General features: G+C 41.4%; 1 protein-coding gene across 1 annotated transcript in view; it reads left to right on the forward strand.

Moving 5' to 3' along the window:
* The window catches only part of TSC22D2 (TSC22 domain family member 2), a 41,111-nt gene extending 14,960 nt beyond the window's left edge, over positions 1-26,151 (forward strand). Inside the window, exons 2-3 of the mRNA XM_075004444.1 lie at positions 23,240-23,291; positions 24,473-26,151. Of these exons, the coding sequence (XP_074860545.1) occupies positions 23,240-23,291; positions 24,473-24,733 (313 nt within the window). The 3' untranslated portion in view covers positions 24,734-26,151. The remainder of the gene's footprint in view (positions 1-23,239; positions 23,292-24,472) is intronic.
* Positions 26,152-27,851: the final 1,700 nt, after the last annotated feature.

The raw sequence follows: 27,851 nt of genomic DNA on the forward strand, positions 1-27,851 counted from the left end.
TGGATGGGGATGGGGAGTTGTGCTGCATCTCCCCAAGCTTTGTGCCTGTATGGCCCCACACCCAGAGGCTCTTCTGTTCCTATCACCGGTCTCACCTCGCCCAGGGCCCCAGCTGCCAGCCTCTCTGCTGCTACCTGGGGTCCCAGCCTTTTTCCCCCATGTCCATACCTTCATTGCCCCCAACTGGGACTGTAGTGGGGAGGCAAGGGAATTCAGGGTGCTCTGGGGCCCTGGACAGGGTCAAGAGCAGATCTCAGCTCCTAGGATACTGGGGCAAGGGGTTGCCAAATGTGCCCCATCTCTACTCCCTTCATCTCTCCCTGATCTTGAACACCACAAATCAACTGATTTGTAATGCTCTGGGAGGTGTTAGGGAGCAGTTGCTAGGCCTTAATCTAGTGCATGGGGGCAGAAGTGGGAGCTTGGTGCTGGTGTTTCACCATGAGTGCTTTGCTACCCTTGGAGCCCCTGCCAATGCAGAACACAGATGTTGCTGGATGATGGAATTCCAGATTACAGACATTTGGTCTGTATTGGTGGGGGGGAGGGAAGAGGAATTTAGACAGAGCTTAGATATGAGGCTAGTAAACTTACTTCTGTCATCCAAAATAGCATTGAAATCTCAGCTGATCCATGACCAGGAGTTTGGTTAATGTTCTTAGCATAAGAGCTAGTCCCAGGATGCCCAATATGATACTTGAAGACTTCACATACCTAGGATGATCATCTTAGCCCATAGCTTTTCACCTGAATAAGTGCAAGATATTCTGGTGAATTGTTTAGATAACTGTCATTCCTTTAAGAAGAGAGACAAGTTCGGTGAGGTAGTAGTATCTCTTATAGAACCACCTTCTGCTGGTGGGAGTCATGCTTTTCAGATGACCCAGGCTCTGAGACACAGTACTACAGTTTTCATTGCTCTGCAGGTGTACCCAAAACCCTCATCTTGTACCCTTTCTCTGCTTTGGCCTTCCAAACATCTTACCTCCATCATTGCAGCCTCAACAAGTCCCTTTAAATAAGCCGTAGTTACTTAAAATAGGATCAGGATGCATATCTGCCAAAATAATGTCATCTGGGGGCTGAGTATTTATTTCTGCTTGCAATACATCAGGACCAAAAACCTTTGATTTTATATTTTGTCCATTTTTTTTTTTTTTTTTTTTTTTAATGGTTGGGCTGTGGTGTGTGGGAGATTTCCCAAAGTGTGCTAGTTGGTACATAAACTTTTTTAAAAACACAAAGCTAGGACCACTGGCATGAAAACAAGATCTTATGGGCTCATACTTTTATTCCCCCTATCAAGAGTCCAGAGCAGCAGTTCCCAAACTTTTTGGCATCACGCTTCTCCCCCACCCCCTTTACCATCATCCAACCCACCTTTAACAAAAAATTCAATTGGTAATTTAAAATAAATGCAAACTTGATATTAAATGCTGTTTAAAAACAAGCACAAATAGTTTTTCTTGGCCCTTCACAGGCCAACAGAGCTGATTGTGACAGTTGCCTGCCCATCTGAGCCCTGTGCTGTCAAAGCTGCCTGCCTGAGCCCTGTGCCACTGGGGCCTGCCAGCTGCCTGTCTGCCTGCCAGTTTCCTGAGCCCCACCCTGTTGGGACCAGCTGCCTGCCTGCCAGCTGCACAAGCCACCCACACTGCCAGGGCCTGCTACCCGAGCCCCATGTGCTTGGGTCAAGCCACCTGCCTACTGGTTCAGGCTCCCCAAGCCCTGCACTGCTGGGGCCAGCCACCCGCCAGCCTGAGCCACGTAAGCCCCGCTCTGCCGGGGCCAGCTGTCCAAGTCCTGCATTGCTAGGGCCAGCCACAGGCCTGAGGTGCCTGAGCCCTGTGATGCCAGGGCCAGCTGCCCAAACACCACGAGTCCCACAAGCCGGCCAGCCACCTGAGCCCCTCCCACCCCCCAAAGCCAGGCACCACCAGCCCACCGCTCTTACCCCTCACCTGAGCCAGGCACCCCCAGCCTCTCATCTAACCACATCCTCATTCCCTGCCCCCTCCCAACCCACATTTACTTATCTTTGCAGAAGGCAGCTAGCTCCACATGGGTCTTTGCCAGCTGCCTGCTTTTTATAGTGGCTGCACCCAGTCACCCACGTAAAATGGCAGGGGCTGAGAGTCAGAAGCAAAGGCCTGATCTATCTTCATGGGGGGCGGAATGATGGGCGGGGTTAGGTTGTCTTATCCCTCCCGCAGACTTGGTTCATGCCCCCACAGTTTGGGAAACCATGATCTAGAAAGAATCCAGTTCAGGGAAAGAAAAAAGCTAGTTCAGACAAAGTTGAGTTACTGACTGCTAAATAAAAGCATGCAATTAAATGCTGTGTATATTGGACTTCTTCGTGCACCAGTTAGATTGAAAAAGGAAAACTGGTCCATTGGCCACTATCTCAGGATTGTATCTGACTTCTAAGAGGGCAAAAGTGAAATTTTTAAATGAGGGTCTTGTTATTCCCAAGTAACAGTACTTCCTCTTTACTCCTGCTGCGCCTCCTAACCACTCCCCCATTCTTACTGTGCATGGCTTGACAGTCTAATATTCTTAGTGATGATAGTTCAAACCTGTTCACCAGGCACACATTGTATGTCAGTTTGTATGTTAGTTTTTCCTGTGGGGTGGCACTTCCTGTCAAGTTAGTTCTTCTCTCCTGAACAGATCAAAATTAACCTACTTAGTACAGCAGAAGACGACTAGAAAGTGCTTTCCAATGTATTTGCAACTTGTCTAAAAATAATGTCTCTAAAAACCCCTGTTTTAGAGGCTATGAATTTAAAAATAGGTAAAGCTTGTGAAGTACATAAGTTGTGGTTGTAAACCATAAGTTTTCATATTTAGTAATATCAGGTTCTGATATGCTGCAAATATATGCATTCAGGATTGGAAGTAAGTGCCTTTCTGCTTAAAATCACTTCCTGAGGAAGAGGGTTTTTAACACTTTTCTGTTGCGTTGGTTTGTAGAGGGGAGGCAGAAAAGAGCTTTGAGACTGTCTGAGAAATAAAGCTATGACAACTCATACCAGGCAAATGGTATCTAAAATGAGTGATTTTAAAAATGGTTTTGTGTATTTGAAGCACCAGTTACATTAAGCCACTAAATGTCATCTTTCTGTCTTTCCAGTTTTGTTTTTTTTGTCATAGCAGTTGTGTGTATTTTAAACTTCTTAGAGTCATATTTTTGAATATGAGAACATGATGCTTCGTTAGATGAAACAACTTCTGATTTCAGCTTTCAGACCAAACTGTAAACTTCCAAAGGAAATAAATTATGCATGTTAGCCAATAATGACTGCAAAGTGTGAGTGTGTGAGTTAATACTCCAAGTAAATCACCCTAGGTGGGAGTGAAAGGACCACTTTACCTTGTATGCACAAAAGTTGGAGGTTGGGGCTTCCCCACAGCATACAGCTGTGATTTGGTATCTTTCCTGGTTAAGTTAAAGAAAGGTGCTTGAATAAATACTTTTATCTATTCTTGTAGAATCCTGTAGAGAATTTTTTATGGTAGTCTCAGGAGGGAAAGGTTATTTATGAGGGTGGATTAACTTTTTTTTCCTCTCTCTAACTTGTCCTCTGCATTGTTTTGGAGGAGCTTTTGTGCCTTTGGAATTTAGGGGAAGGCTAAGTAAAATTTCCTTCATTCCATGGCATGTGAAGTTGTAGCAGCAGTAAAACACGTTTTTAATGCAGTTATTTGTAACATCTAGCTGACAAAAGGGGTATGTTTTCAGTGTTGCTCTGCAGCCTTATGTGTTGTGTGTGGTTTGTTTGTTTGTTTTGTTTTTGTTTTTTTTTTATTGCTGAATCTGTTTGTAAAGGTACCTGGTATCTAAAGAACATACACAAACAAATATACTGCACTTAAATCAGTGAACTCCTTTATGGATCAGAAATGTTCTACATTTCTGCTGCTTTGTTCTGTTGGAGTACAGACTTATGGAGGTTGTACCACTGTTAAGGAGTGTGTCTGTTGAATAGCTTATTTCAAGAAATTAGTGCAAATTCACTTTATCAACACAAACCTCTTATGCTGGTACAATAATCCCTTAATGTGTGATTTCGAGTTGCACATAACTCACATTGAGAGTTAAGCACAACTCGGAATCCCACTCCGCCCTGCCCAGGCTCACTCCCCGTAGGGCTGGGTAGCCCTGCCTCAACTCTGCCTCCCCTCACAGCCCCAACCCACTGTCGGGCTTAACCCTCCCCAACTGCCCCTATATCCCCAACCCCAGGACTTGCCTTTCAAAAGGAGATCCAGGTGCTCCTGCTGCTTCCCTGGCTGCAGAATGTGTGTTCCACTGGGGAAAAAAGCCCCCCCCCCCCACACCCCTGACTTACAGAATTTGAGTTATGCAAGGGTGTGTGGGAACACAGCCCCTGAATAACACAAGGGACTACTGTATTGTGAATTAGGGATGATGATGATGATTAAATGCCCAGAGAAGTCCTTGGATAGCATCCTCAAGAGGATCTTCAACCTTCCTTCCCAGAAGACTGAAGTTCTACATGTGGACCATGTCTGTACAAGCATCCCCCTTTTGAAAGGGGGATGCTAATGAGACACATTGGGATATGCTAATAAGGCACTGCAATGAATTAGGAATTATGAAATTAGGAAAAACTCCTTCACCAGGAGGGTGGTGAAGCACTGGAATGCGTTGCCTAGAGAGGTGGTGGATTCTCCATCCCTAGAGGTTTTTAAGTCCCAGCTTGACAAGGTCCTGGTTGAGATGATTTAGTTGGGGTTGATCCTGCTTGAAGCAGGGGGCTGGACTAGATGACCACCTGAGGTCCCTTCCAGCCCTATGATTCTTTCGATTGTGCATGGCTTGTGTACATGAGGTCCTTTTTGAAAGGACCCCGCAGATGTCGAAATCCCTTATTCCTATTTGGTTTAGGAATAAGGGGATTTTGACATCTGTGGGGTCCTTTCGAGGACAACACCATGTAGACGAGCTGCATGTGATCAAAAGCAGCACTTTCGAAGTTCCGTGGCTGCCATTATGCTAAGGAGGCCCTGCATATTCATTGCAGCTCCTTGTTAGCATCCCCCTTTTGTAAAGGGGGATGCTAGTGTAGACATAGCCATGTAGTGCAAGGTCCCACTGTCTGATGTGGGACCTCTCATTACCTTTTTATATGTGCAAATTTCACCCCAGCTGGCCTGCCTTCTCCATTGACTGACTGTCTTAATTCTGGTGCTGTTCTTGTGCCCAGTACTGCTTGTACTTCATCTCTCACTTTATCATTACAGCCAGATCCGTTTTGTTGTCAGCTTTTGTTTCCTCGCTCCTTGTTTATTCACAAAACTAAAAAGCAGTCTTGTAGCACTTAAAAGAGTAACAAAATAAGTTGTGTGATTAAGCTTTCATGGGATAGACCCACTTCTTTCCAGTCACCTAATAAATTATTTTGTTAGTCTTTAAAATGCTACAGTACTGCTTTTATTTGTTTTGTGAAAATAGAGAGGTAGCATCTAGCTGCTGGGTGCTATTGTGATGCTGGGCACCAGAACTTGAGAGCGGGGGTATTCTGTGTACCCATGGAGAATAGAGGAGGAAGTGGCATGACTTGCTTAAATGTCTAGAAGGAATAGGCCGTGCATGGGATCTAGAGTGGGCAGTGGAAGGATAAGAGGAGACAGATGGGACAACTCGTGGTGGATGTGTTAATGGAAGAGGCAGGCTAAGAAAGGAAGATGAAGTGACAAGGTCTAACTGCTAGTGTGCTTTTCAAGAAAGAACCCAGGATTCCAGAGTCACAGCAGTCCTCAGCTCTTAGTGGGTAACTCTGAAATTCACTGGCAAATCTCTTTCCCCTCCATAGGCCTGTCAGCACAGGATAGCAGCTTACCAGGGCTGTTGACTGGTAAAGGTCTTGGCAGGGAATCGTAATGTTTTCATGAGGGTGTCAGTTTGGTTCTATGTAGTAGAATTTCTTAGTTTTTAGGCTTTTTTTTTTTTTTTTTAAAAAAAAAAAAAAAAAAAAACAACTTAGGAAATAGAATCCAAAATTTACATTAAAAGGGCAATAAGGCTGTTAAGTCAATCACTGACAAGTTAGGAAATGCCAGAATTAAGGATGCCTGTAACTCCTTCCCTTCATTGCCTGTGAATTATGATATTCTTTAGCTGTGATTTGCGTGTGTGTGTATGTGGTTGGTTTGTCCCCGTCCCCCCGCCCCATAGGCCCGCTGCTGCATTAGGCACACAGGACAGGCTGTGCTTAGGGAATTAATTGGGATTGTGTCCAAAGTGAGTCTGTTGTCTGTAGGACTCCCTCCTAGCCTGCAGAAGATGGAAAGTATCTAAAGAATGAGGGAGATGGCAGCAGGAGGCAAAAGGATGTTTCTCATGTTTAAGGTTGTTGAATGCCACTATGGAGCACTGAATTCTAGCCTTGCCTCTTCCCCTGGTGCTTGTGTGTGACCCAAGGCATTCAGGTGGCCATTTTTTTCCCCCCTCATATTCTGGGGGCTGAATTGAAAAGCTGAATCCAATTTGCAGTAGAGTGAGTGCTCCAAAGTGGCAGAAGTCAATCGGAGCTTTCCACAGACCATATTGAATTCAAAATACTCTGAAAAATCAGGCCCTAGGTATCTTCAACCGAGCATTCAGACTTAATAGACACGACGTTGTCCTTAATATTTGTGCCTCACTCTTCCCATCTGTTCAAAAACAAAGCCCCCACAACTTTACCAGACAGATGCTCTGTAGAGATGGAATTGATTAATGTTAGAGAAGTACACTAGTGTCTCAATATTCACAAGTGGCCACTTCGCCCCCAGGACATGGAGCACCAGCAGATGCCTCTTCCCCCGCACCCTGCCAGGCCCTGGGCAGGAGCGCTGGCAGCTGGGGTCTGCCATATTCACGAAATTCAACATTCGCAAGGGTTCCCAACATGGAGCCCTCGTGAATGTTGAGACCCTACTGTACTTGAAGATCTACAGTGATGAGAGAAAAGCCCAGAACAGTATTAATTATATAATCAATTATAAAATTTGTCCTTGGAAGTGAGGTTTGACATCATTGAAGATATTCAGTAGTTACCTGTTCAGTGATTGCCATCCATTCCGTGCACTGACTCTGGGGTCCTGTGAGGGAAAGGGAGGGTATAGGTGATTTTAAAGGCTCTGTTGCACATATTCGTAAGAAGGCTAAGTTAAGGTTGCACAGGCAATCTGAGTGGATGTTATGTGACTTTAACATAGTTATTTGGTATCTAATATTAACATTGGGGTTAATTCTGGTATGTCCCTTGCTAACTGAGATGGTTTTTGCTTTCTAATTCCTGTCTGTCATGATGAAGACTAGTGGCTTGTAAATATATGGAGAACTTTTTTTCGGCTTTATGTATTTTAATTAAGACTCAAGTTTGTTTAGTTTTGCTGATCATAACATTTAGATAACCAGATGTGCACCCTTTAGTCCAACTAGATATTGCAGCACACTGTATCTCACAGTTCAAAGGTCCATGCAAAACCCTTGGGTTTAAGGGTTGTTAAGATGAAGTAGCACTTAGGATTTTGAATGGTGGTGTAGTGCATTCTAGTTTGTTTTGTGGAACACCTACATGATTATGCACATATTTGGTTATCAACATTACAGTATGCAAAAGTACGCACACAGCACACAAACATGGTGGTTGTATTTATTCTCACCATAAAATGGGATCTATTTCATGAATGGATTTTTGTTGTACCATATATCCTCCAACAGCAGCGTAGTCTGAATAGTGCAAATTAATTCTGAATCTGCGCTTCTTCATGGTGGTACGTTGTCCTGGACCACAGGAACAAGATAGTGTTTCTTGCCTTTTGAACCACATCTCGGACACTTCCAGAAGTTATGCCCATAGAGATGCGTTTTAAACATGCATTTCGTTAAGCATCTGGTACAAGAATATAAGATTCAAGAGTATGAAAAGCTAAAAATTCTTAATATTTTTGAGTTACTACGTGAAGGAACAAGTTACATGAATTGAACTTGAGTACCAACTGTAAACATGCCTGACCAGCTTTCACCATGTGGCATCTTATCTAGGGATGTTAACCCTTAACTGGTTAACCCATAGGGGCTGAAGGAGCCCCTTCTGGCAAGGACAGAGGGTTGCTCCAGGACTGCCACAAGTGCAGGGGGCTTCAGCTCAGCCAGAGTACTTGCTGGGGAGACCACTTCAGGCTGAAGCATCCCCTTGCCTCTCTCCAGCCCAGCTGGAACACCAATACCTACAGCAGCACCATGAGCAGGGATGCTTCAGCCAGGCTGGAATAGGGTCACAGTACTCCAGCCCATTTGCTGCAGCCCCTCTCCTCAATGCTGGAGGAGCCCCCATGGCTCCCCACCTATTTAAGGGTTAATCAGTTAAACCTAGTTTTTAACCACGTAACTCATTCAATGAGACTTTACATCTGTAGTCTTAACATTTTACATGTCTTCCTTTTTCTTGAGTGTCTTTTGAAATCAAGAAGATATACTGGTCTATCCAGTAATTATTGAACTACTTTTGAATTTCTGTGGCTCAGATGGTAATTTTCTTAGACTTTATAGAATTGAAAACTCATACAAGATGGTTTCTTTTTCTGCCTCTTCCTTTTCTTCGTATCTGAAACTACCTAAATTGAAAGCTTTTAAATTAAGAGCAATTGCTAATAGCTCATCTTTCATAAAAGAGCAATATGGATGTTTAAATTGAGTGCAAATACCTAAGATTTCTTTTGTTTGGCAAAGGACGAAATTGTGGCAATCCTTTTTTTTAAAGGACTTTTTTTTTTTTGCTAAGCTAATAAAATGGCCAATTTAATCATAGGTACTTAAAGTTTTCTTCTGTTGTAAGGGTTTTATTTATGGGCAGTTAAAAACAAATGAATCAACCAAGTAATTTTCATTTGTTCAGTTTGTTAGGGCACCCTGTTGGGGGAAACAAACTTAATTCCTATAAATGAAGAGAGGGAGAGAGAGATACAAAAGAGGGCCAAGTACAAGTCACAGCTGAACTCATTGTGAGAAACTGCAATAAACTCAAATTTTATTTTATGGATATAGTGTCTCAGAATACATTATTAGTTCATCCACAGCAGGAAACAGTTCTGCTTTCTCACATTATTAATTGTTTTAAGGTTTTGTAAACATTAAATTGAAGTCCTGGTAAGATTGATAGATGCTAATTATACCTAATTTAAGGGTTGTGGTTCATTGGCCTATCGCAGGATCTCTGCCTCACAATGCCCATAGAGTATAAATTGTGCTCACTTGTAGAGGTGGAAGAGCAGTTAATCATCCTGTCTTGTTTGCCCTTGACTTATTGAAACAATCTCTTCAAATCTTGCTTAACACTTTGTTGGATTCTTTTAAGTTTGCTTGGCAACCCATTTGTACACTACCGAACATGGTGCCAAATAACTACACCAATTCTCACTGCTCTGTTTGTTTGTGAAAACAATGCAGATAGTGATATATAGTTTAGAAAGAAACAGAAAACTTATTGCTGAGATCACCTATTTAAAATATTATATGACACTTGTATGCTGTGTCAATGAGGGCTTTGAAGCCAGTACTGCCTGGTATGTGCTGCAGTCCAGGCCTAGCATCAGTGTGTGGCTTGTAGGACTAAAATTGCTTTGGCCAAAATACCTTCTAATAAAATTGTGCAATGAAATAATAGTAACACATAGTTTTATTCTAAGCTTCAGTACAGTAGGGTATAAACATTTGTGAGGGTTTGGTGTTAAGACCCCTCATGAATTTTGCAAATAGCATTTTACTCCCTGTGGACATAGGGAACTTGATAGGGACTGCTTTCCCAAACATGTTGTTGTGTGTAGAATACTAGTCCTGTTGAAATATTTTACTAGCTGTGTAACTTTATTTGTAACTCTTAGGAGTAAGATTATAAATACTGGAAGATTGAGATAAAAAACTAGAAGATCAGAAATTTAGATGTAGTCATTAAGCTTAGTATAGGTATTGCAAATGTTACTGTGCAAGGTCCTGTCATGGATGTTCAAAAATATGTACCCTGAATGTGCACCCTAAATGACTATGCCAAGAAAAGATAAATTTTACAGTTACTACTACTTCAATGCAAATTATTTCCTTCATAAATTTCTGTTGTCAGCTTGAAGACACAGCTGTGCAAATTTTTTTGTAACCATGTCTTTACTGATATTGTAAATGTTGCTATTTTCTAGCAAAGGACCATTTAAAATTAAATGTAGCAGGCATGTATTTTGATTTAACTTGCTGTGTAGGTTTTTAATGTAGGTTTTATATTTTAATATCACTGCTGAAATTAGTGGCAACATCACATTCACGTGCCAAGCTTGAAAGCAAAAAGTCAACCTGTCAAAAGCTCCAGATCTGATTGTATTTTTTCCCCATCTTAGGGGCCATATTCTTCTGTTTTGAATTGCTTAGATGCTACAGAGTGGTTGGATTCTGACCTTAAGTTATCAACTGAAAATTCCTTAACACATTAGTGGAGACAACTCTGCTTGCTTCACCTCATGGTGGGGAAATATCAGAACTCTCATGCCCAGTATTCTGACTGGTGTAAAGTCCCCTAAATGATGTTGGGTTAGAATGCTACTTTTGGGGCAATTCTGTACCATTGTACATGTGCAGAATTCATGTCTTGTGCAATTTGTCTTGGGTCCCACCCCTACCCAAAAAACCTTTCTGCCCAAGAAGTGCTGCAGTTCTGCCTCTTGCCCACCAGAGGCTGCTGTGGCACCAGAACAGCTAGCTGACAGGCAGTAACAGCGAGCAGATTGCTGCATTCATCACAGCAGCCTGTCTGTGGAGCCAGGTCAGGAGATAGAGTGGGACACACAGGGCTGGTGATGTGGGGTGTGTCAGACTGAGGTTTAGAAGGATGGGGGCAGGGGGAGCACAGACTGAGGAACATGCTCAGGAGCTAGTGTCCTGACAGCATTCAGCTGGAAGCTAAATGACGGTGGAGGACTCCAGAGCCCCATAGGAGAGGGGGCAGATGTGCCTGATCAAATGGGAGAGGCTTGGGTCAGCCAGGGTCTACATGGGGGCAGTGGTGGGCAACCCAGGGCCTGTGAGTTGCAGGCAGACCACTAGGGCTTCACCAGCAGCCCTTCTCACCCCTGGTGGCCCTCTTCCATGTACCTCTCATGCACTGGGGCACCAGAGCCCCACCCTTCCTATGCTCCCCCCTCCCTCCCAGCACTTTAGAGCATGCAAATCACTCCTGCCTCTCCCTCCCAGAGTTGAACACCCACAAAACAGCTGTTTGTGATGGTCCAGCTGGAGGGGAGATGGGGGGACCATGATCAGTACACAGCTCCAGTGCCCTGGTGCATGAGATTCATGGGGGAGAGGATCAGCTAGGAGCTGTAGGTGGAGCCCCTGTGGGCTGTTGAAGCTCACCTGGGGGTAAAGGAAGGCCACTCATGTGGCTCACTCAGCATCTCTGGTTGCCAGTTGCTGGTATAGCGGGATGCTGACAGACTCCCTAACAAGGCATATTGCACCCCCCTCCCCCAAAATTGCACTGTTCCATACTTTTCCCACCTCCATCTAACAACCTTCCAGGTCCACTACCAGGTTTCTTCCATTTCCCTCCGTTCCTGTGTTTATCCTTGACTCCCCCACGCTTCTGAGAGGTGCAGGAAAACTATTTCTGTATTGTACATTACTCAAAGCTCTGTATTAATATGCCTAGTGAGGAATCAGTTTAAAAAAAAACTGATTTTTGGGGGAGAAAGGGTGCTGTATTATTATAGATAAGTTGGCTGGTATTTTGAAATAAATTACCAGACATAAAGTGACATGATTTTGTTTTGAAAACCTGTGGAATTTTAAAATATGTACAGTAATTTTAATGATTTGGTGCAGAAGTAAGTTATTGTGGGGCTAACAGGCACAGAAACAGGGAGTTTGATTATGGCCCATCTTTCTTTATATAAAGTAGAACTCTGGGGGGAAATTGAAGCCTTAAATATCTAACTTTATCAGACTTCAGTGTTCTGATCACTTTACAAAACTTAGGTGTTTCTTGCCTTTTAAGAAATTTAATTTTGTGTGGAGAAAAATCAATTTTGCAGTCTTTATCTAATCATGATGGAGAACCATTGGTGGCTTTCTTAACTAGGTCTTTAATGTGAGCACTTCCACAGCATAGTCTAGAACATTACGTTTAATCTTGCTTTACGGCTCCTCTTCCTCCACCCCCAGATTAATAGGGTTTTTATTCTCCTGTAGGTAACCATCTTTTGGGAATATTTTGAATCAATAAAGCTGAACATAAATCACTTCAAAAGCCAAGAGACTGCAACAAAAGATTAGAAGGAGCATAGGCTTTCATCACAAACTAACCTTGCTTGAGAGGAAGCTAGATTTGTGGGGTGGCTTTAGTTTTTTTTTCGAGTTGTTATTGAGGCTTCCCTGGTGAAGTCTGCAAATGTTGTTTTTTTCCTATTCACTGTTCGGTCTGCACAGGTGGTGTTGAGGTGCATTGTTGGCCCTATGAGCTTTTCTTCTTTAACAACACAAGATCCTTTCTTTCAAAGAGCTGTAGAGGAGGAACAAATTCCTCTTCACATTTTATACAAGTCTTAGATGATGTCTTTAAGTATTAATGGTGATAAGGTCCTAGCTGAATTTATTGCTCTAAAACTGTTATGCTTGGCAGTGTTGTCTAGCTGAAAGACTGGCAGTGTTTCATTTTTATGCTGTTGTGAAAATTTTGACATGGTAAAGCATCACAGTGCAAATAGAAAAAGCCTGCAGGTTAGGATCTGTTTTAGATCATCAGTTAACCTCCAAACTTATCCTGCGTGGTGGTGCCTGTCATTGTGTGTCTCCATCCCATTCTGTGTAAATCTAGTGGACTCATATGTGCCTCTTATCAGGAATTAATCTAAAAAAAGTATGTATCCCACACTGAGACTGACCCTCAGATAAAATCCAGCAAAAGGGAAAACTTCTCTTATGGAATTGGGAGAACAACATACAGGGCATGGGAGGAAACCTGGGAAGGTATATGTGCTGTTCACCCCATTCTCTGCATCTTTGTGATTTATCAGTAACGGGGGGATTCTTTTGAAACTGGGGTTGGAACTTTCTTGGAATTGAACTTATGTGAGGATTTTGTAGCTGTTCCAAGAAATCTGCCCAGGAATAGCTTGTTCTTACAATAAAGCAGCCTGGCTACTGCTGAGTTACTGTTATGTGAGATGTGCTTTCTTCTCTCAGGTAACATACACTCTGTGATGTTCTTGCCCCGCGCATGTAGTGCATAGGAGGGTTAGGGATATGATGTGACTTCAAATTAAATGCTTCGCTAAAACTGTGAGTTTGGTGTAGTTCCAGTGAGGCATCTTAGCTCCCAGAGTAGTGAAAATAAAAATTTAGTAAACCCTAAAATAGACGGTAGGTCATTCATATCCAATATAGCAGTCCCTTAAGTTATGTGAAGGTTCCATTCCCATGCACCTTTGCATAACTTAAATTTTGCATAAATCAGGTGGCATCTTCCCCCGCCCCCCCACCCAGGAATGCATGTTCTGCAGCCAGGAAAGCAGCAGGAAGGTAAGTCCTGGGGTTGGGGGGAGGGTGGGGAGTTGGGGAGGGTTAAGCCTGGTGGTAGGTTGGATTATAAAATCAAGAGGAGAAATCTCTCCTGTCAGTGTTGTGGGAATTGTTAGTATGGTGCTTTGAAAATCAGCATTTACCAAGTGCTTTATGTGAGAGAGGTGGGAAAGCTGAAGAAAAGACTTCTGTATCTTTCCATCGAGCAAGTTGCTCCTGCTTCCTGTCACAAAGGCTCCTGTCTGGTGTAACAGGGAGATCATGTGCATCCTGAATTAAGTTGCCCATTGAGGAAATGGTGACTTCTTAACATATTGTAAATTATCTTAACCAAAAAACCCAGATTTGTTCCAAGCTGCCTCAGGCAAATATAAGGCTTCTACTATCTGTATTCCTCCCAAAGTTTTAAAGTATTTATCCGAACACCAACTTTGAGATAGGAAAATACTATTATGCTGTTTCACAGATGGGGAACTGAGGCACAAAGGGCTAGAGTCACAAGATGGCTTAGGCTGATAAATGCCTGAATGACAAAATTGGACTCCACTTAGTCACAAAGCCTGTGCTAGAAGAGGTTTGCAGCTGAGACTCCCAAACAGAGGTACCTCCCTGCATCCCAGACTTAGGCACTTACAGTACAAGTTGAACCCCTCTAATCCGGAATTCTCACCTGGCAACATCTGTAATCTGTCATGATTTTAGATAGCTGGATGACAGTTTATCATGGGTGTGGGCAAATTTCCTGGGGTACCATAAAATTTGTTTCCAGCCACCGGTCCTGGCTCTGTGGTCTGTGCTGTTAATTAGGGGTAAATTACAGCTAAACATCTTCTAAGAGCTCAGTAAGCTGTGGAAGTTTTGGTAATGCTGCTAGACATGCTAGAGTTGCAAACTGACCTATCAACCACACAACTCATTTGAAACCAGAAGTACAAAATTAGGTAGCAGTTAAGGTTAGGGGAAATAAAATTACAGTACTATGAAATGTAATCTACTAAAAGGGCAGGGGAAGCAGCATTTTACTTTTGCATAGTAATGTTTCTCAATGTTCAATTGTAAGCTGGGGAGGGGGGGAAGCATGTCTTGTTCAGTTATAAACAATTCAAAGATACAACCAACCTCCATTCCTGCAGTGTTCGTAACTCTTAAGATTCTACTGTATCTCGGAGAGAGACAGGGTTTAACATGCATACCTCAGTTTTGCATCTTCCATTGGCTGTTTTGGGCAAGAACTGGTTACATTTGCTTGTCCTTGTGGATCCTATTCTGAGGTTCCCCTTTCTCCACACTTACAGGGAGTTCAGGTATTTAGTTCAGGCTTTGTGAATCCCAGTAATGTTTATGGCACCTAAAACATTAGGTGGTGATGGTGGTTAACATTGTTCATAATGAAATTACCGGATGCTAAATTATTAAAGTTTTTTCCTTTTAAATGACTTGACCTAGATCAGTAGTTTCCAACCTTTTCACTAGTGTAGACCCCCATCACAAACAATTCTAGTCATTATGTACATTTCCATAAATGAAAAAGGAAATCACAACATAGATTTTTTTTCAGACAGCAACGAATGACATTATTGGAAGGGATTTAATTTAAAAATAATGGTAACTTTACAATTTTAAACTTACTTTCTGTGATCATTTTTATTGCTGGGCTCCCTGCAATATACTTGCATTCCCTCAGTTACAAATCACTGCCCTAGAATGGGGTGAGACAATTTTTTTGCATCAAGCCCTACTTTTTATCCCTGCAATTAGCAGCCACCACCTCCCCTTCCCCAAAAGTGAGCAGAGGTCTCCTGGAAGCAAAGCACCATGCTCCCATGGCAGTGGTGGCCATGGGGGGGAGCGATTGTGCCTCCCTTACGGAATTTCACCTCTCCCTTGCACTAGAACATTAATGGGCATCACCTTAAGCAGGGCTCATGCTGCAGGCAAGTCTCCAAAGAGAGGCAGCACCCTGTCTAAACGAAGAGTAGGCTGAACACCACCTGCTCCTGCCTTTACTAGGGAAGGTGGCCTGGGTCCCTTTCCCACTCCCTCACGCAACAGGGGCTCACCCTATGCTCCTGCTAACTGCTGTCTTAGCCTCTATGCACCCTTCCACTCCCCTCCGCCCCACCCCCCCATACAGTGCTTGCTCCTACAACTGCTGGCATCTCCTCACTAAGCATCCAGAGAAGTCCAGGCAAAGTTGGCTGGAAAGTTCAAGGCTCCCTCCCCAGGCTAGGTGGACCCACAGCAGGGGCAAGGCAGGAGCAGAGTAATGCAACATGCTTACATATGGCTCGCTCTCCTCTCCTGCTGTCTCCAGAGTGGGTCATGGATTGCTCAGCAGTGGCCTTCTGGTGTCTTCTGCCTGGTTTCCCTGGGTAGCACGTCATGGCTGCAGGTGGCAAGATCAGGGTGCATGTGGGGCAGCATCTGCAGCTGTTTGCGCATGGTTGACTCCGCTTATCTGTGGCTGTACCAGGGATAAGTGGATGGGGTTGGGAGGCAGCGGTGGTTGGGGATGCCCGTCGGGTTGCTCCCACCCTTAGGAAATTTTAACCCCCTCCAAGGGGGCATGCCCTCACTCCTGCCCTAGCTCATACTGTTATCTGTTACAGAACAGGAAATTCAACTTCTCTCAAATCCCAGGCTAACGCCTTAACTACTGGACCATCCTTACCTTATGCTTGCCAGAACGTTCTCAAAATATTAACATAGTTGGTTTTGAGTAGCTCTATTTAAAATTTATCCCCTAGTGAGCTATCAGCACCTCTTGTTAATTTGAATGTAATTAAGCATATTATTCCTCAAAGTGTGTTTGCGTGCGCGCGTGTGCACATAACTGTTGTATAGTGAATTACCCAAAACTAAACTTATCTTGATGTCTATCCTTGAATGACACTACAGAATTGTCCTCAATCACTAATGACTTTTTAATGTGGAGAAACTGATGGCCATGGCAATAGTGGAGTAATTACTCTATTGTGCGTATGACAGTCAGTCAGTTTTCCTGTGCATAAATTTAAATTCAGGATCAGATCTAGAATCTATTCTGGATCACAAATAAAAGTGGTAACTTTACAGGAGTCATAAGCAGAATGTTGGACCTATCTGTGTGGACTGTAATTCGAACAGTCTGACGTCAAAAGAGATGAATAGCTTAATAAAAAAGATTCATTGTTAGGATCCCTCCACATCACCCAGTATTGCACAGTTGCCTAAATGCAGTGCATGTTTGGGTGAGGTAAGAGTTTTGCTTATCCACAGCGCTTTGACAGGCCTTGGCTGCCTTCTGGAGAGAGACTGGCCATTGCTGGCAACTTGAAAGCAGTTTGAACCATCCGTTACCGTACATCCAGGAATGTTCCCTGCTAACCTCAGGGCAGCTTTTCTGATTTCCTCTCCCAGTTGGAAGTCTTACTCAATTTTTAGGGACAGGCAAGGCTGTGGTGGTGGGAAGGTTAACTAGCCCAAAAACATGTGACCGTTATTCCCAATTTCACAATGCTGCGTTTCACATGAGAAGACATTCAGAAAATGTCTAAATCCATGTGGGTTCCCTCCAGCTTCTGATGATTTGCAGTAATCATATAATTCCTAAGGAAATAGATCTTACAGTTAATCAATACCTCTGGGTATGCATAAGGTGGAGCTTGAAGTTGGTTTAACTATCGGATCGCTGACTTTTGTAGCCTTTTTTAAAGGTGAAATAAAACTGATACATAGCAATATGTCTGAGACTTAAATTCATGGAAGTGAAGCAATTTGTAGCTTTCAAACTTATCATAGTAGCAACCTTTGAAACTAAACACTGCTTTATGAACATGAAACTGAATTTCTTATACCATGAACCATTTTATGTCCAAATTTCAAAGTACTGATTGCCAACAAACTTTGCCAGAGCATGATTTTTTACTGAGACCAAAAAAAAAAACTTAAATCAATCTGGATGGTAACATGTGTGGAGCATTTCTAAAAATATGAAACCATAACACCAAATAATCGTAAATGGTGTAGTGATTTAATCCACTTTAAGGTTAAATTTAAATAAGCAGAGACCTGCTAAGATTTTAATGGATATGTAAACATCTTTCAGGATTCTGCTGACAGTAACCATCCAAGAAACTTAAATATAAGAGATTCTAATTTCAAAATCCCCAATTATTTCTTAATTTGTAATATTTTTATCTTTCCTCTCTTCTCTTCAATTCCATTCTTTCAGAACTTGCTTTATTGGGATGCTTCCTTACTTCCTCCATGTTTGCTTCAGCTTCCTATTCTCTTGAACAATATCTTTCTAATTTTGTTGTAATCTCTAGAATACGCTATTAACCATAAATGTGCACTTAAACTCTACCAGAGATGACACTTGTTGGCATTGTTATGCTCTCAAAGATGCTAGTTCTGTGACTGTTTCTGTTCTGAATAAAAGTGTAGTATCCATTAGGTATATTTATACTTTTTCTAGTACTTCGGCAGTGTTGTAGAAGCTTGTTGATATTTCATGCTGTTATACTTCCATCTAATCCTGTAGTTAAAACACATAACTGCAGCAGTTCATCTAGGATGTTTCTAAACATGCCGATGATCCATTGTAACATGGATGGGGGTTATGGTTCCTTGGAAATTTTAGATCTCTTTCCCCCCCCCCCCCCACTTCGGTATATTCACTTTAAATAGTATTTAAATTGGGCAGCAGTATAACAGCTTCTGCAGTGTTTGCACATCCACAAACAACCTTGTGTCTATTTAAGCGCTTGGAAACGTCATTTCTGTACATCTTCCAAATAAAATATGCCTGGCTACTTTTTTAGCAAAAATACTGTAGTATGCATGAAGCACCTGCACAATGTACAGTGGAATTCAAATAGGGAACACACCTCCCAGAGAACTGTTCATTATGAAGGATAGGTGGCCTTTCTTTTGCCACATCTTTAGCTCATAGGGTGGAACACTAGCATGTAGCTACTATGTTGCTCAGGGTATGGAAGTACAAGATTTACTGGACACTGGTATGAAATAAGTCTTTGCTAATGTTATGGTTGTAGTGAAACAAACTTTGACTCTTTTGTGCTCAGCATAAAATTGTATTTTCTAGCAGTACACAGGTTATGCCAGCATGAGAGTGTTTGTAGCTTTGTACTTCGGTAGATATTGTTTTGAAGTTCGTGTATATAAATTATTCAGATGACTGTGTGGTCGTAAGTGTGAGCAGATCTTGAAAAATTTGAAACCTTCAGTCCAGACTACTAATCCTGCTAGCCCAGAAGCTAATTTTAAAAAATAAACTGAAGGAGAAATGCCACCAGTCAAATCCTTATTTGACAGGAAGGAAATGCCCTGATGAAAGAATCCTAGCTCCTCCGCACCAGCTACTGGGAAGTAGAAAGCTACAAACAGTATCCTATAGCAGCATTTCTTTCTCTCTCTCTCTCTCTCTCTTTTTTAAAAGTAAAGTACCTCTGGAAGAACTTGGTGTACCCTCAAGGGTACCCACACCCCTGGTTGAGAAACACTGTCCTATAGCAACTCCAGTATATCTGATTTGGGTACTCCTTTTGTTAGTAAGTGCCTAAAGGTTAGAGACAACTTTGTTTCCCCTTTCTCTGTCCTGACCTTCTCCTTCATACAACATAAGAGGTCAGAGCAATAACTATTGTTAGTCTCTCAACTTCCTGCCTGTGTATGTTTAATGCTTATCTCTTCATATGCTGGTCTATTAAATGCCATGAACACTTGAGGAAAAAAATGGAGGCTTCCTCTCTCTGACTGTGACAGTAAGGCTGCTGAAAAGATTCTGATGATGAACAGACTGCATGTTTTATGTGGAGTAGTATCTAGAAGCTGAAATGGAACTGAGTGAGGTGGTGCTTCTCACTGCCTTTGGTACCAGTCTTGGTTCTACCAGCTGAGGTTTAGGAGACTGAGAGCCTCTACTTTAGTCATTTGGAAATTCTGCAATTTGCATTTGGAGCCATGGCAAAAGTGCAGAATTCCCATAGCACTGTCAGCTTTTGTTTTTCACCACTGTAAGTTTCTAGTGAATGTGACTGCAAATAATCTTGCCTATATTACGAAAGTTCACCAATATAGCCTCAAAGCAGGCGGCTTATGAACAGAACCCTTATGCATTTCTTTTTAAAAAGCTTTTAAGCCAATCTTGCTGTGTTGATGGGGAGCTGAGTCATGGCTTTTGAGTGTTTGAGATCAACATTGTGAGAACTGCCAAGGAAAGTTATTTCTTAAAGAATAACTTAAGGTGGGGGAGCATTTCATAATTTTTCCTGTAAATTGACATTAGAAAATGTCAATTTTGCATAAAAATAAGTCCAGTTACCCTTTTAAAACTACTCTTTTCAGTAATACAATTCACTTCTGATTTGTTGTGCTTCAGCAGCATTATAGAGGGCTGTTAGAATAGCTGTAACTCCCAGTTTCTAAGAAATTCTGAATTTGGTGGTGTGTGTGGTTTTTTGTTGTTGTTGTTGTTTTTGTTTTTGTTTTTTTTAAAGGGAGTTGAATGTGGTGGGGTTTTTTTTGTGACTGTGGCTTTTTAGAGGGAAGAATGGAGTTCCAGTGAACTGACCCAAATTCGAAACCTTGCCATTTTGAAGGGTGGCTCAACATGGGAGAATGGAAATATAGGGAAGGAGGTAGTGAATTGCCATAAAGCATCAGAGGGCCAATCTTGATACTGTTGAAATCAAGTGGGAGTTGTCCTGTTGGATTCAAAAAGAGATGGTTGTTAGTTGTCTATTTGTCCTTTAATCTTATTACAACTTAAAGACTCAATAAATTTTATATGAATTTTGTTAGCCTTTGAATTATCTGTGCTTGAACCATTACATTCAGGGTTGTAGTCTTCTCTCATGTTTATTGCATTTTCCGTAATCTTCTGTCCATGACATCCTTCAGTCTTCCATACTCCCCTCTGAACGAAAGCTCTTTGCTAATCTGATTTTGTCACTTCTAAAAACTTCAGGTGATGTAATGAAATGGCATTTCAGTGTGTTGCTCCATTTGAATTCAGGGTACTTCATGTGGCCTTAGCTAGCCTTCATCCCTAGAATCTATTCAGAATATTGATGTAACTAAAAGGCAAGAAGATCTAGTCATTCTCTGGGCAGGGCGGCACTTGGACATTCTTCAAAATTAATGTGTTAAAGAAGTCCTTGTGGAAGGCAGAGGAAAAAGAGGTGCTCATCACTTACATCAAGCTCACATTTAGGTAGTTTCTTCTCAGCCCTATTTAGAGACTTTCTTTTTTTCTTTTTAAAAGAAGAAAACTTGAGGTATTACACACTTTATCCAGCACTCCTGAGGAGTGGGGATTGCAGGATAATCACATGTGGTGGTTATTTGAGCTTTTGCCATTGGCCCTGGCAGGTGCCAGTTACACAAATGCCAGATAGCTACAGTAAAAGCTGTGCTGCATCAGAGATGGGCTTTTATACTGTACTGGAGCATACTGGTTCAGTCTTACTCCTGGCTGGCAGAGTTAAATTCTAATTTCAAGGGTCTTAGTTCTGCAAATGACTGTACAGACAGATCTGCACCCTGATAGGTAAAGCTGTCTTACTGAAACAGATTAACGCAACGGGACTGTTTTAATCTTCAGTATTCAGAATAAGTCTTGAGGGTTTTTTGGATTTAAAAGTCTTAATTCTGAAGAATGTGGCATGATCATATGCATTGTGATCAGTTTTTTCTGCAAACACATTTCATTTTTTAAAAAAATGAAAGTGTTTACTCTGTACTTCTACTTTCCTCCACTTCTCCCTACTCCCAAAAATGTGTAAAATCCGATGGTTATACTTGTCCTCAGCTTGAGAACTTGCACTTTGGATGTGTTCTGCAAGTTACGCCTCCAAAAACTGGCTTTCTCTCATCAGGCGACATCCCTCACCCAGCAAGGAGAGGGATGTTCCCAAATGAGAGCTGGAGCAGAGGGCAACTGGCTGGCCAGCCCCACAGGAGGACAATGAGCCTGGGCTGAAGGCGGCATCGCCCAGCAGCTTACCCCACCCCAGTGAGGCACTGCGACCAGAGGGACGGGGGGGGGGGGGGGGAGGCGCGGCTGGTAGAGGGGCGTTAACCTCCCCCGATCCATAAAAATCCTTCATTCAGGACCACCAAGGCCCTGAGTGTGCTGGACCAGGGAGATACAACCTGTAGCTGATTAGTAACAATACTTGAAGAGCAATCACTTTTTTAAATTTAATTTTTGTGGAAGGCTAGTGTGTTAAACTGCTTTAGTTAGTTACAGAAAAGAGACATGTTTGAATTGTAACCAAAAAGGAAGCTAGCTTTGGCCATTCTTATTTTGAGGAAGGACATACACAGTACACTAGGAATTCAGGGAAGCTTGTAAGTTAGCAAGACATTGAACCAGTGTTGTAAAATTCTTAGTTTTGATAAAAATTTTAATAAGAAGAATATCTGAAAACATAAATATTTGTCATCCTAAGTCGTCAAAACACTGTTCTTAAAATACATTGAGGCATTTGCTGTCTTGTTCTGATGATCTGAAACATGCTTTGCTAAAACAGTTATCATTTGGCATTGGAGAAACATGCCCCATAGCAGTGAGGATTTAAATGGGGCTTAATTAAATTGCCTACAGTAGGATTCTAGTTACCTTACTGAAGGGGGCATCCGCAGTTCTGTGGATGTGTGTCTACATCTGCCCCCTACTTTTGGAGGGGCATGTTAATGAGGTAGTTTGGAAGATGCTAATGAGGCACTGACAGGAATATGGCCTGCCGCATAATGGGGGTGGCACGTGATTCAAAAATGCCGCTTTCGGAACACATGCTGCCTGTGTAGACGGGGGGGCCTTGAAAGGACCCCTGGACTTCGAATGTTTTAGGAAGAAGAGGCTTTTGGAGTCTGGGAGTGGGGGGTCATTTTGAAAGGCTCCTATCTACATGGGCAGCGTGTGTTCAGAAAATGGCATTTTTGAATTGCATGCCACTGCCACTATGCTAATGAGGCACTGCATATTCATGTCAGTACCTCCATTAGCATCTTCTAAACTGCCTACTTAACAAGGGGGCATTTGTAGACACAGCCTGGGGGTAAATTAACACATTTGTGGGATTACCAAATTTTGAATATACCTTTTATCATCCCATTGACTATTGGCACTCTATAATACAAAGCCATAAGAACGCTCCTGATTATACAGTTCCTCTTCTGGCAGTCATTAAGTAAATGCTGAGGAGAAATATTATTACTACAGGGTTTTTTTTTTTTTCATATTAACATAGGAAATAAGTGCAAACTTGCTAATTATGTGAGAGGGATTCTATTATATGATCTCTTTCACTAAATGAGCGTGTGGATAATGAGGAAGGGAAATTAAACTAACTTATCTAGATCAATGGCTGGTAATCATAGATGTCCATAGGTATGGGTGTAAGGAGGTTGTTTTATAGTTGCTAAACTGAAGAAGCTTGAATGGGGGGTGGCAATATATTTTCAGAGCTGCAATTATCCAAGACAGTTAAGAACTTCTACAAAGGATGCAAAGGCTCTCAGCAAAAGAACATGTGTTCAAGGTCTGTCTTATGACACAACTGTTCGCAGATTTGTATATACAAGTGGATTCAATGTTTAGTCAAGTAAGGGTAATCTAATATCCACTGAACTTTTTTTGTTTTTAAACAGTGCGTCTGGTGCAAGCGTTGTAGCCATTGACAACAAAATAGAACAGGCAATGGTAAGTAGAAAACAGATTCCAATTCCTATAGGATCAGCAGTTAAACTGTCAGATGAAATTGTTCAATGTTCATTTTCTATCCAGGTGTGCTTTTTTTCTGGGGGGCGGGGGGGGTTAGAATGCAGATTTCTAGAAGAAAACTGAGTATCATCAGCTAGTATTGCATACTAGACATGAATGTGATGTCTGTCTGTTCTCCTCCCTTCAGGTCTGATTCTTACATTCCATTATTTTCCTAGACTATAGAGCGGTAACAAATACAGGATTGGTTTTACATTTGATCCAAAACCTTTACCTATGGTTTTTAAACAACCTGAAAGGATTAAACAAAATTTTGGATTCAATGTAGAGAGACTGAAGACTTAGCAGACTTTTAAAATTTTTCCTTGGTTACTTAATGTTTAAAGAAACAATTAAAATCTAACTCTGACACTTATGCTGTTTAGGTTTTGTTATGATGCCAAACCAAAACACAGCCTTTTTTTATTATACAGTATTTGGGGGGCATTATAATATGTGAGATGTAGCTAAGTTGTTCTAATGCTGCAAAAGCTATAGTTCCCGTGGAACAGAAAAGACCTTGCAGCGTTAATACAAATGAAAGTGTTTGTTCGTCTCCTCTTTCATTCAGTAGAACCTATGTAACATGCAAAGATCTAGGGCCTGTCAGATGGGAGACCTTGTACAGCAACTTTCTGAGGTGCTATTTTAACTTGTTCAAGTGAGTTTTTGTGTGATAAATATTTTTCTAGTGTTTAATGAGAACCAGATCTACATTAACTGAATAAGTGAAATCATACAGGTTGAAACTCTCTAGTCCTAGCGTGCACACTCATCTGGCAGCATCTGTAATCCAGCATTTTAGTTAGCTGGATGGCCATTTATCATGGGTATGACTAAGTTTCCTGTGGTCTCAAAAAGTTTGTTTACAACCACCAGTCCTGGCTCTGTTACCCTTAAAAGTTTAAGAGCCCAGTAAGCAGTGGAAGTGTTGGTAATGCTGCTAGACACTACTGACTTCCCACAGTTGGGCAAATTCTCTAGTTTGGCACTGGTCAGGTTCTGAGGGTGTCGGATGAGAGAGGTTCAACCTGTATCAACATTTTAGGGGAGAGAGCAAGATAGAGTTGTACTGCAAACTGCTGTTTCAGTTTGTGTAACTACTGACTTTCTGTTCACAGGATCTGGTGAAAAGCCATTTGATGTATGCAGTCAGAGAAGAAGTGGAAGTCCTGAAGGAACAAATAAAAGAATTAATTGAAAGAAACTCTTTACTTGAACGAGAAAATGCACTGTTAAAATCTCTTTCAAACAATGATCAGTTATCCCAACTCTCAACTCAACAGGCCAATCCTAGTAGCACATCACAACTGCAGACAGCGATAGCACAGCCTCCTCAGCCAATGCAACCTCCACAGCAGCCGAATGTTTCTTCAGCATAAAGCTTTTCTTTCCTCATTAAGAAAAAACTGAAAGCAATCTGTCCTTGTGTGCCACTGGTGTTCTTTCCACTTTATATGAAAGCAAGTAGCCATGCTTCAGTTGTGTGTTTTGGCCTTTTCAGTATTAGACAATCATTCTACAAGAGCTTTCCCTCACTTTGAGATGTCATACAACGCAGTTGGTGTCCAGTTATGTCATCAGTGCACAAGGGAAATGGTAGAAGGAGTTAATGCAAAATGTATGCATTTACTTGGTGCGCATGAGTGGGGTCTTTCAGAGCTTTGGCTCTCCAAGGTTTCTCTTACCCATGGATTACTTTTGAGCCTTGCAATCTCATGTAAGAAGTAACAATTCATCTTAAGAGCCACTGTTCTTTAAGTATAACATTTGCCTACATTAGTTTCATTTATTTGTTTTATTTATTACAGGGCTGCTATTTTCATAATGTACATGAACAATGTCACAGAACTTTTTTTTAATTTTTTTTTTAAATAAATGTAAGTATCAGTAAAATTGATAGATGGGATTGCGTTTAATAGATAAAATGTTTAGGCAATAATTGAACAAAAGAATCCTGGCATATTTCTAACACTAATGGCAATTTACCTGTTGGTATTTATTGACGGTAGTCAAGACCCAGCTTGAATGTAAATTTTGTATAGAGTGTAAGTATGAAGACCTTAGTGCATCTGTACAGGTAGTCACCAGTTATTGTGATATAATAATTAATTGATGGGCTATTTTGATGAAGAAAACTTTGCTCATTTCTGTTTCTACTTTCTAATAGAGAGAAATTGCCATGATTCCTCTGCTTTTTTGACATTTCGTATGATTTTTTTTTTTTTGGGGGGGATGGGAATAAAAAGCTGTGAAATTGTTCAACCTACTTTGTAACCAAAGAAGCAAAGCTGTGTAATTGAGTTTATTTTATAATGCACATTCTTTATGTATTTTTATTTAGTGTTTTTTCTCATTCACAATTTTCTTTGCTGTCTAGCATGATCTGCATGACCTATAATCTTTAAACCACTTTCGTACCTCATGTTTTTATCCAACACTCTTATTGTAATATGTAATAGTCTGTGAACAATGTCAAATAAAAAAGAAAGAACAGCTGGTGTTGGTGGAGCTGAACTAGTGCGCTATGCACTAGTTTAAAAAAATGAAGTGAGCCATCTTTTGTTCATTTAAAATGGTGTTTTGAATTTCGTATGAGAAAAAACGTTTTGTTACATTGCAGATTTTAATGTATTTAATAAATGCAACATGCAGATTAAGTGCAGTGTATATTGAGTATTTAAATTAAAAATGTACATTTCATAAATAGTTTCAAGAGAGACCATCATTTGTGTATACTAACACAGTGTCAGAAATTGATGTATAAAATATATATTTTAACACATTTTCTGAAATTAAACTGCAGTTTTGTTGAACTATTTGACTCTAGGTGTGTTCAGAATGTCATCTTAGATTGAATAGCAGGTTTTTTTACGATAATTGAAGTGATGCCTTGCTTTTCATGAGCAATAACTAGTAATAGTCTTAAATGGTCGTCTTAAAATCTAACAGAAAAGTTTTGAGCATGAGCTTTCATGAGCACAGACTCACTTCATCTGATGACCATCATCTGACCAGCATCTGATGAAGTGAGTTTGTGCTCACGAAAGCTCATGCTCAAAACTCTTCTGTTAGTCGATAAGTTACCACAGGACCCTTCGTTGCTGTTTACAGATCCAGACTAACACGGCTACCCCTCCGATACTTCATAATCTAAATTTTGAATACAGGTTGAACCTCTCTAATCAGGAACTCTCTTGTCCAGTAACATCTGTACTCCATCATGATTTGAGTTATCTGGAGAACCACTTATTGTGGGCATGACCAAGTTTCCCATGGTCCCATAAAGTTTTTCCAGTCACCAGTCCTGGCTGTGTTCTGGGGAGGTGGGTGGCAGGGTTCAACTGCACATTGCCTCCTAAATGTCTTCTAAGAGCCCACTAAGCAGTGGAAGTGTTGGTAATGTGCTAGACAATATGGACCACCTGCAGTCCAGCAATTTCTCTCATCTGGCAGCAATCCAGTCCTGAAAGTGCCAGATGAGAGAAGTTCAACCTGTAGTAATGCTGTTTGCCCTTAAAACACAGTTAAAATTGACAGCGTCTTATATCCTTGCACAACATTGGGTGCACCTGTTCTTATCCCTTGATGAACAAGGGAATAGTTATGATACATACCAGTCCTGTCTTATAACGTCAGTTCTGTCCTTTTTTTCAGTAATGCCCCCTCGGGCATCCTAGCGCTCTATCCTTTCAGTTAATATGGAATATGGCTTTTTAAAGAGGGAAGAGACAGATGTATCTGAGGAAGACAATGACGCCAACTTGTATCACTAACCCTATTTCAGCCTATATGTGGCACAGCATTATTGTAGTGGAAGTGGTACTGCTACCGGGATTAAGGTTACACCAGGATTTCCATTTTAATGGTGGTGATCCATTTTTGTAGACTGCTAAATTAGAGCATTCTTATATATTTGTTCACTACTTGATTCTCTTGCATAATGGTGTGTGGGAATATTATCGTTATGAGGTTTGATGCATCTTTTAAAAAGGACTGTTGTTCTGTTGTGTGACACTTCCTTTAGACTTCCATTTTCAGAAGCAATAGCTCTCTGAGAGGTGAAACTGGTAAGTGTATATGGGATGAATTGTAGAAAGTCAAAAGTTTGTTTCTCATTACAAACATAGGTTTTACTTTACCCTGGCACTATATTTAGTCAATGAGGGCCTTAAGTCAGCCTTTAGAATAGGGTTCTCTAATACGTGTATTTTGATGCTCAGAATACAGATTATGCTGAGGGTGAGCGTTGCAGCTGGTGACCTTTCTTTTATTGCGCTCCTTGTTAAGCAAAAGGCTGTGGAGCAAGGTCGCATGATTAAAATTAAACAAGTTGCCTACGTCTCACTGAGTTTTTTTCATATTGTCTATATTTAATGTATTTTCCTTGACCATACTTCACTAAAGTAAAATTTTAGTGTGTGTTTGAGAATTTTAGAGTATTTTGAAATGTCAGATTTTAAACCAGGATCTTCTCTCAGGGCAGAACCTTTGGGAGCC

The sequence above is a fragment of the Carettochelys insculpta genome, chromosome 10, assembly GCF_033958435.1.
Source record: "Carettochelys insculpta isolate YL-2023 chromosome 10, ASM3395843v1, whole genome shotgun sequence".
In the NCBI taxonomy this organism is placed as follows: domain Eukaryota; kingdom Metazoa; phylum Chordata; order Testudines; family Carettochelyidae; genus Carettochelys; species Carettochelys insculpta.